Source organism: Anolis carolinensis, unplaced genomic scaffold (assembly GCF_035594765.1).
Source record: "Anolis carolinensis isolate JA03-04 unplaced genomic scaffold, rAnoCar3.1.pri scaffold_14, whole genome shotgun sequence".
NCBI lineage: Eukaryota > Metazoa > Chordata > Lepidosauria > Squamata > Dactyloidae > Anolis > Anolis carolinensis.
The window spans coordinates 14,053,640-14,064,396 of NW_026943825.1; the positions used below are offsets into that span (position 1 = coordinate 14,053,640).

Here is a 10,757-nt window from a genome sequence, read left to right on the forward strand (position 1 = left end):
TTCTTTTGATACCTCTTGGATGACTTTTGAGAAGGAAGTCATGTTGATGAGGAAATAATCCCCAGACCTTAATGTCACATGCTTTATGAAGCAATAACCTATCAGAGAATGGATGGTGGATCAGTCCATCAAGGCTATGGGCAATGGCTTGTCTTTGGCTTCTTATGGTAAGCTATGGAGGACGGCTGAAACAAGACACATGGATTGGGGTCTTCTTCTGAATTCTCCAAGCATGACCCACCACCAGAATTAAATCCCATTGGTTACAGAACACATGAGGAGTTCTCCGATCTTGCTAAATCTGCATCTATTAGTCTCCTGATGTCTGGAGAGTAGGACTTGGATAAATGGATCATGTTTACAAGATAAAGGGTTGTCTTTGAGGAAATAGTACTGGATGGACAACCCAACTTTGGTATCCATTCTCTACACTTTTCCAGACCACTTCTCCATGGTCCATGTTTCCCAATAATGCTGGATGTAGGGTTTGGGGAAATGGATTCCAAAAAAGTCCAGTAGGAGTTAGACTGTGGCATTAACGTTTAACAGAATCCATTCATCCATACCTACTAATTATTTATATTGTTGGCTTGGTGAGTCATTCTTCTCTAAGTAGTGATTTCCCATCGATTATTTAGCTGCCAAAACAATTTGGATTGATGAGCGGATTAGATGATGATTGGGACAAATCACAATGAACCATTTGCATTGTCTATTGTGTGGGATTCTGTGGGTGGAGACTTACTATTTGGCACAGATATCATAGTAGCAGAGGTGTCAGGTCTTTGCATACCACTTTTATCAAAAAAAAATTTCCAGCACTACACCTTCCAGTTACGAGACTGTCTAGGGGAAATTATTTCGGAAACAGATTGAAGGGAAGTCTATTGAAATAAAAGCATTCCTCCATCGGATATCATATAGGGGTCCTGGAGGACTGGGAAACTAGCTTTGCAAGGAATTGTCTAGGTCCTCCAATGAAAATCTTTGGAAACTTCCGGTGGAAGCATAATTTTGAGGGCCTAGTTGTATTGCCCCTTTAAAAAGGCAAACCCTTCAACCTCCCGGGCTGGTTTCCCAATGAGGTGTGAAAAAACGAGGCGATAGAGATACTACAGACTTTATTTACAAATAGAGACCTGCCGGTAGCAGCAGAAAGAAAGAAAGCGCCACCACGAGACGCAGCTCAGTTGAGGCTTTATAGGATTTTCAAGTACATTTCACACCATCATGCTTCTTTGTGCTTCTTCCTTTCCCATGACACCTTTCCTTTTCATCCTGTACTTTGATCAAAATAATTCAAGTAAGCAATTTCCCCATAATTCCCCGATTACAAATCATTCAATCTATCAATGGCCATTTGAACCTTCTCCCTTCTTTTGAGGAACCCATTTTGGTTCAATAAATCAAAATCAAAATACCATTCTTTTTTAAAATTTTCTTACATCTAAGACTATTGCTTCTAGGGTTTATAGACTTGCCTGTGCAAGCTTTACCCTTCAATTGATTGCTTTTGCATAACTAAGGAAGGCGATGGGTTGTTTATTGCTTCTATTTGGTGGTGTTTTGTTGTCCTTGTGAGCCTTTTTCATGTGAGTTTCTCATCGTAGACTCTTCAATAGATTTCTAAGACTTAGTCTGTTTATCTAGTCAATCGTGTTCTTCATACTATTGCTATTTATTAATCAAATTAAACCAGGTCCTTGTCCCCTTCAATATCAAATATTTGCTAGACAATTCCTAGAAGGTAGGATTCTTGGATGGAATTGCTTCCTGCCCCACACATCTAGTTGCCCACTCTAGTCTACACCAAGCACTGTACGCCTTGGAAATTGAGATAATATATCAAAATGTTCAAACGAATAGTGGAAAATGTGTTTCTCAAATCTTCATGAGGAAGATCTTGTTCTAAGGGTCTTAACAATTGGCTCAACACTCTAGAAACTTGGGATTTGTAGTTTAGTGAGACACCAGCTCTACCAGGCAGAGACGACTGAAGGCCTGGTAAAACTACAGAGCCTATGACTCAACAGCATTGAGACATGACAGTTAAAGTGTTTTCAAACTATATTCATTCTATAATGTAGATCAGTGGTTCTCAACCTGTGGGTCCCCAGATGTTTTGGTCATCGACTCCCAGAAATCCTAACAGCTGGTAAACTGACTGGGATTTCTGGGAGCTGTAGGCCAAAACACCTGGGGACCCACAGGTTGAGAACAACTGGTATAGATGCACCCTGAGTTATCTTCAAGGGCAGCCCAACATTGAGTGCATTTCAGTAGTCTAAGCAGGGAGTTGACTTCTAAATCACTTCCCATTGGAAAAAAGGTCTCTCTTGGTCCTAAAATAACTCAAAAGGGCAGAAAAAGAATAAAAATATGACCCCCTCCTCCCATAAATGTACATACCATTACACTCCAAGAATAAGAGAGTCACACAACACCACAAATAAAGATTTAGCAGATTTATTGTAGTAGAAGACTATTTCAATGCAGAAATATCTGTTTTCTGTGCAAAAAAGGAACATTTCGTGTGCAAATGTGTGCATTTTGCATGGAATAAGTTCCAAATGGCAAATGTATTTTTTATGTTCACGATTGTTCTCATTGGGATGTCTTAACAGACATAAACAACGTTTTTGTGCAGAAAATTGTATTGAATACAAACTTTTTTGTGTGTGCAAAAAACATTGTTTCCAGCTCAGAGAATGCCTGTACAAAAAATCCTAACCATGAACAAAATTGCACAGAATATTTTAGAATCTGGGAAGAATTTTATTTTTCTTCTTGTGAGTTTCTTGAGCCCTATTTTTTTGTTTTTACTATTTTAAATATATTTTCAAATATTCCTTCCCTCTCTCGTTAGGACTAATGAGCAAGATTCAAGCAGGGTTGTTGTATGTTTTCCGGGCTGTATGGCCATGTCCCAGAAGTATTCTCTCCTGACGTTTCACCCACATCTATGGCAGGCATCCTCACAATCTTGGAGGATGTCTGCCATAGATGTGGGTGAAACGTCAGGAGAGAATACTTCTGGAACATGGCCAGACAGCCCGGAAAACATACAACAATCCTGTGATTCCGGCCATGAAAGCCTTCGACAACGCAGGATTCAAGCATGCTAGAAGACTAAGGGTGCATCTCTACTATAGAAATAATCTAGTTTGACACCACTTGAAATGTTATGGCTGAATGCTATGGGAGGCAGGGAATGGAAGGTCTTGTAAAACTATTTCTCCCAGGATTCCATAGCCATATCAGTTCAAGGGGTCTTAACTTGCAGTAATTCTACTGTGTAGATCAGTGGTTCCCAACCTTTGGTCCTCCAGTTGTTTTGGACTTCAGCTCCCAGAAAGACCAGCCAGTTTACCAGCTGTTAGGAATTGTGGGAGCTGAAATTCAAAACACCTGGAGGACCAAAGTTTGGGAACCACTGGTGTAGATGCACCAAACTACAGCTCCCAGGAACCCATAGCATTGAGCCATGGCAGTTAAAGCAATCTCTAGATGCATTAATTCTGCAGCGTAGGTGCACCCTGAGTGTTCCTTTTATGAGAAGTGAGGCGTGTAGGGTGCCACAAAGACAGACTCTCTTGCTCCTGAACATTCCTCTTCATCATCCGGACCCGGCTTCACCGTGATGGTACCAGACGGATCCAAGATCACGATGGAGCCTGGCATTACGTAATTCCGCGTTGGTTCTTCACGTGGGGCTTCGGGTCCCTCCAAGGGTTCAGTGGCATATACGGCCACACAAGGCGAAATGGGTGTCTCCCTGATTTCGACTGGACTTGGCTGGGGGAGGGTTGGTTGTGGTTGAGTTGTGGCCGACTCACACGGCGTGGGAGAAGACACCTCCGTAAGTGTTTCTCCATCAATGACGGTATGGAAGGACACACATGGCGATGTGCTTGCATCCAGGATTTCTGTGGGGCTCGACTGAGGGCAGCAGGGTGGAGGAACGGAAGGTTGGGTATATTGGTAAGACGAAGCCGAAGCTCCTTCAGAGCATGGACTGGGGTCACTGCATTGGGGGATATACGGTGATGCAGAGGTTTCTTGATAAATAGGAGGAGCCGTGCAAGGCTGTCTTGCCTGGTAAGACATGGTTGCTGGGTGTTGGAGGCTAATGCTGGAAAGAAATACAAGAGAGAAACATGACAGCCAGGCATGGACATACACACACATACACATATACACACCCCAAGAGCGACTATACTTAATTATTATAATTGCAAGCCTAGCAGTCCTGGGACAAAAGCAAACCATTGTTCTTGTATACTCTGGGTTGAGGGAGCCACCTGTAATTGACCCAATGTGGTTGGAGGTGCAGCTCTTGGGCCATTTGTCAGGCAGATGGATTTTAGATGGGTTGATGGTTGCTGAAGAAAACAAAGGGTGAGTCAGGTCAGGAACACTGGGATGGTCCAACATGAGGGAAACACAGATCTTGCTCCATGTCGCACCTCAGAATAGTTCACCTTGCTATAGACACTCAGTCAGACACTGAAGAAAGTCTTTTGAAGTTTTATTGAGCAAAAGCAAATAGATATCAAAGCTGGCAGTTGAAAGGTTTTTCAAAGTTGCAATAAAAGAGTCAATAGGAATCCAAATAGTTCATAAGCCATAAAAATCCCTTAGTCCATAAACCATAGCAATCCAATAATCCATAGGTCAAAACAGTAGACAATAGATCCCAAAGAACAAAGGCCCAAAGGTTACAAAGATCCAGAAAACTTCTCTTAGGCATGAAGCATGAACATCCACACAGGGGAAGCAAGAATTTGCTTTGACGAAGATCTATCTGCAAACACACACTTTTAAAAGCACCCCAGAAAAGCATTTCTCTTCCCTGAAGAGGCCTCTCTTTTTCCCGCCAGCCTCACATTCCTACGGAGCTGAACTCCTTTCCATAACAACCAGTCCGCCCTAGATAATTCAAGGTCTTCGTTATCTTGCACCTGAACCAGGACTTGAGACATCTCTTGCTCATTAATTCCCATGGGAATGTCATCCTGGCTGTTATCTATGGCTTCTGGGGTCAACAGTTCATTCTGCTCAGACTGCAATTCTTGAGCCTCTGAATCAGCCTGTATTCCCATGCCATCTTCCTGCAGCCCATCTTCTGACTTAACTGGCTCTTGTATCTGAAACCCAGAATCCCCTTCTTCATCCTCACTCTGGCTATACTGTGGCTGAGTCACAACACTCCATAGTTTTCCATGGCCACTTGCTTGCAGACTCATAGAAGCATAGAGTTGGAAGAAATCACAAGGGTTATCTAACTCTGGTTCATGATTCTACATGGATACTTAGTACAATCATGGAACCATAGGATCATAGGTTTAGAAGAGACTGCAAGGGCCAGCTAGTTCTGGTTCATGGTTCTCTATAATAGAAGGATAGAAGTGTAAAGTCATAGAGCTGGAAGAGACCACCTGGGTCATCTGCTTCTGTTTCGTGGTTCTCAATGGTTATTTATGATAGAATCATAGAAGTGGAGAACCATAAGACTTGGAAGAGACCACTAGGTCCAGCCATTCCAACTCCCTCCCTTGCAGGAATGTATAAACACAGCTCTCCCAAAAAGACCTCCAAAGATAGAGCACTTAAAGTCTTATAGCACTTTTAACTTCCTCCATTTTTACAAGTCTCACTTAGTGCACTTTGATCAGCCCATCCTAATAATAATAATAATAATAATAATAATAATTTTATTTTTGTACCCCGCCACCATCTCCCCAGAGGGACTCGGGGCGGCTTACAGATATAAAACCAATGTTTTTATTGATGTGTTTTAGCTTTGTCTTATTAATGGTTTGATTTTAATCGTATGTTTTAATTTTTCATTCGTGCGTTTTCGGTATTTGATGTGTTTGTATGTATACTCCTTTGCATTTGTAAGCCGCCCTGAGTCCCTGCGGGGAGATAGAGGCGGGGTACAAGAATAAAATTATTATTATTATATTATAGAGAGTCCACCAATCTCTGAGGTGGTCCATTCCACAGTCAAGTGGTAAGGTAGGATGTTGGTTGCTACTTGAGATAGTTGAGCACCTCTTTTTCCATTCTTAGATGGTTTGGAATAAGATCCAGTCTAGAAATGAGAGAGGTGTCTGTTTGGTGTTATGTGTCTCTGGATCGTTTCTGACCTTTGCTGATCCTAAGATGAACCTATCACCAGAGCCGACCCTAGGTATTTTTCAAGTGTAGGTGAACAGAATTTTGGCGCCTCCCCCAAACCAATCACTGAAAAATAAAAGCGTTGGATAAGCGAAAATGTTGGATAATAAGGAGGGATGAAGGAAAAGCCTATTAAACATCAAATTACATTAAGATTTTACAAATTAAGCACCAAAGCATCATGTTTTACAAGAAATCAACAGAAAAAGCAGTCTCAACTGCGCTCCCATATGTTTTGCGCCCCAAGCGACCGCTTAATTCGCCTCATTGTTGGACCGGCTCTGCCTATCACAGGGCTTTCTTGGTAAGATTTATTTAGAGAGGCATTGGTATTATTTACTTCTGAAGCTAATATTCTGTTTACACTATCGAACTATAATGCTATGATCAACGTGAACTGCTATGGCTTCAAACTATGGATTCCTGGGAGTTGTAGCTTGGTGAGGCACTGAACTGAGGATTCTAAAATGCCTTACATGCCACTGAAAAAAAATCATTCTCTCTAGGCATTTGTAGGTCCACCAAGACAATGCAATGGTCAACTTTGAGTGTTGTAGTTCTACAAAGTTTTTAACTTTCTCTGCCAAAGACGGCTGGCATCTCACCAAAGTACAACATGGGGGATTCCATAGCCTTGGGCCATACCAGTGAACGTGGGGTCAAACTTCACGCATTTTACACTAGTGTAGATGCACCCCTAGTGTCCTAAAATTTAGTAGGACACTTCTGGTCAATGACTCTCTTTCAACCTGAGCTACATCTCAGGACTGTCATGAAGACAAAATGCACACATGCACCACACTCAGTCAACTTCATCACAACCCAGAGAAAAAATGCACACATGCACCACACTCAGTCAACTTCATCACAACCTGGAGAGTTCAGAAATGTCAATGAAAGAAATGAGACTTGAAGATCTAAAAAGGACGGAGCAGAAGAACAACAGAAGAGAGCTTTTCGAGTCGTCGGTTTGACATATTTGCATTTCAAAGCATGATGTTGGAGACGCACCCCAGGCAGAGTATTCTAAGATTCCCGAACCCGACACCCAGTAGAGGTTAAAGAAAAGATCTCGGGCATGTCTGGGCTTACATTTCAGAAAATGGAAACAAAAACCACATAAATAAACCCGTCCAAGAAAGCAATATGGAGCTTACCCAACTTTCTTGGTGCCGGGAAGAAATGATGCTACAGCGCAAGGCGGAGAGGCGTGTTGCGCCGAGAGCTGGGTTTTATATGGAAGGTGGAGGAAATGAGGCTCTTTCCAAAATCTCCTCCGCCTACGATTTAATTAGTGGATTAAATTAGCAGAACATTCACCATGACAGTAGCGGGTTCAGGTGATGAAAACCGTACCTGGGCTTTTGGTAAGCATCCCAGTAGCAGTTTAGGAATGAGAATTTGACCCAACCAGTTTGTTTCCAATGGAGATGATTTCGACAGGGGTTAAGATGCTGCCACTTTTGATGCCAAGAGTCAGGAATTTCTGGAGGCTGGAATCATTATGTAGAGCTTTGTTCTGGTTGACCTTCTCTGATCGGTTTTGTTAGGCCATGTTCTTGAATGTTGGAATGTGGTCTGGCGTCACAAAACATTAACAACTTCAAGGTGTCTTGATTGAAGCGCATGAAACAACATTGGGGACAAGAAAAAAAAAACTTCTCCAAAGATCTCAAAGTTTTGATAGGATAATACCATAATGATAGTTTTAGGACAACAGCATTGTAATATTTATTTATGACTGGTATCAAATTGTGTCCCAAAAAGAGCTTATTCAGGAAGGCATTGTGACCTAGGGTGCACTTAGGGTGCATCTATGCTGTGGAAAAAATGCAGTCTGACACCACTTGAACTACCATGCCTCCCTGGTATGGAATGCTGGGAGTTGTAGTTTGGTGGCTGAGAAAGTGACAGGACTTCTAAAACCACAACCCCCAGGATTCCATACTGGGTAGAGGGGAAAGAAAGGGTAAATTGTTCTACAGGGATATTTCTGGACATGGATGGAACTGTTTGGAAAAATGTGGAGCACAGGGTTTTTTTTTTTGAGGAGGATATTTGTACAAGACAGACTGAGGATTGGACCATTGTCTGAAAGTGGAATTGGTTGAAAAGTGAAGTTCAGTATTTTTTTGGAAAACATATATACAAAAAGGAAGCCCTTGTTTATCTGACTTGTTAGGGACTGGACCATGGTTAGAAAGCGAATTGGTTAAAAAGTGGAATACTTTTTTTTAATAGGAAGAAAGTCCCTGCTTATCTGACCAGTTAGGGCAATGGTTCCCAACCTTGGACCTCCAGATGTTTTGGACTTCACCTCACATAGTTCCTAAACAGTTAGTAAGCTGGCTGGGATTTCTGGGAGTTGAAGTCTTTTATATATTGTATTTTATTATGTCATTTAACTATTTTAATTGTTGTATTATTTTATTGTATTTTGATATTCTGGTAGTGATCCTGCCAGTTGTGTAAGCTGCCCTGAGTCCCCTCAGGGAGAAGGGCGGGGTAGAAATATTGGAAATAAAATAAATAAAGTCCAAAACAACTGGAGGCTCAAAGGTTGGGAACCACTGAGTTAGGGATTGTACGAGTGGGTTGAAATGGGTTGAAAAGTGAGGCCTATATGTTTATAGGAAGACATTTATATAGGAAGGAAGCCCCTGCCTATCTGATTGTTTGGGGATTGGACTTGGCGGACCAGTGTCAGAAAGTGGAATAGGTTGAAAAGTGGATTCCAGGTTTTTAAAGGACATATATACAGAAAGTTATGCAGCCATATGACCTTGGAGGTGTCTATAGACAATGCCGGCTCTCTGGCTTAGAAATGGAGATGAGCACCAACCCCCAGAGTTGGACACGACTAGATTTAATGTCAGGGGAAAACCTTTACCTTATACAGAAAGGAAGCCCCCTGTTTATCTGACAGGTTAGGAGCTGGACCAGTGTCAGAAAACAGAACCAATTGAAAAGTGGATCCCATTTTTTTATCTTGCAAATCCAGGACAAAACACTAGATAGCTCCAAGTTGACTGAGGACACCCCTCAAAGGCAAACTGCAGCTCTAAAGTGCAGAACATGGCTGTAATGTCGATCTGTCCAAACAGTGGAATATCCAAAAACGAATCGTTGAAAAATGGTTAAGGACTCTAGAGAGTTCTAAACTGTGACCAACAGTCATAGTTTGAAGAGACATGAATTGAGGGCGAAAGGGAGAAACATGCCAAGAAGAAGGTGTGTTAAGCCAATCCTGACTGGGACCGTCTTCCACCTGGAAACCGATGTCCTCACCGTGGAAGAACATGTGAGTCAAGAATAGGGCTTACAGTGACCTACGTATTCACCTCCAAGACACTACACTTGGAAGGCCATCATACTCGGACAATGAGGGATCGCCTAAGTAAGAGTTCTAAACTACATCAGATGGAATCCGGCCTTGCTTCCGATCCATCCTGTGACCATATTTCACCACAGCTCATTGGGTAGGATATTAAGCATATTGATTAATGTATGGAAATGGTCAGTCAGTAACTGTGTCCTCTTTATTGCTTTTCAAAACATGATTATGCTAATATATGGATGAATATGCACTAATTTGGTTTTTGCTGGGCTTGGCTTGTAGCTTAGGGCTTTGGTGTCAATTTGGGGATGCAAATATATTATCCCTATATAAATAATACTTTGTGGGAGGTGGGGCTGTCAGATTGGAAACCGGAGGAGACGTTGGTATCTTTACTGTTTACATAGAAAAGGGAATTTCAGTAGGTGTTGTCTATTACCTTGTTTGCATGATAAGCAGCACCTGCTGAAATTTGCACATCAGCACCATCATTAAAGGGATTGGATTTGTCTCCAGCTTCCAGTCTGGCAACCTTGTCTGGAAGGACCTTTGACATTGCTTCACTTTACTTGTGGAATGCCCTCTCCATGGAGTTTTGGTTGATGTCAAACTCTGGCTTCCTTCCATGTCCCAAAAAGGGAACATATGGCTCTTTTCCAAAGATCTGTATGCACCTTTCAACTTGTTTGGACTTCCTAACCAACGGTGTTGACTTAATATGCTTTTTGTTTCTTTCAATTAGTGTGATGGTTTTAAATGCTTGATAGTTCTCACCTGTTTGACTTGGTTCTCCTGGCCCCGGGATCTCAAGAGAAAGGGTGGGAATAAATACAAATGCATCTAATAACAAGCAATCAACAAATATTTCACCTTAAGCAGATAGAGGATTTCTATGCTATCCCTTTTGAATTGTGGATAAAAGGAAGGTAAATCCAATATTGGATTGCCATATTGAAAGCTGAACCTTTAAATGGTGGTGTGGATGAGGAAGTTTCAGTAGGTGTTGCAAAAACTGGGGCCTATTGGTGACATGCAGATGAGCCATTTATCAGGGCTGCCATAGAAATGAAATTAATTGGCAATACAGGAGCATTTCTCCTGTATTAGTTTCTGTTGGGAAACCACCCAGTTATTTGATGTTTAGGAACTGGACCATGTCAGAAAAGCAAATTGGTTGAAAAGTGGAACCCTGGACTAAACACCAGATGGCATCACGTCAAATGAGGAAAACCCCCTA

General features: G+C 41.9%; 1 protein-coding gene across 1 annotated transcript; it reads right to left on the bottom strand.

Annotated features, from left to right (window-relative positions):
• Positions 1-3,376: 3,376 nt before the first annotated feature.
• LOC107983348 (cornifin alpha) lies at positions 3,377-7,384 on the bottom strand. The gene is made up of 2 exons (XM_016996788.2): positions 7,341-7,384; positions 3,377-4,132 (listed from the first exon to the last, which is right to left on the bottom strand). Exon 2 carries the CDS (start codon positions 4,105-4,107, stop codon positions 3,550-3,552), a length of 558 nt encoding a protein of 185 aa, XP_016852277.1. The 5' UTR covers positions 4,108-4,132; positions 7,341-7,384; the 3' UTR covers positions 3,377-3,549.
• Between the last annotated feature and the right edge of the window lie 3,373 nt (positions 7,385-10,757).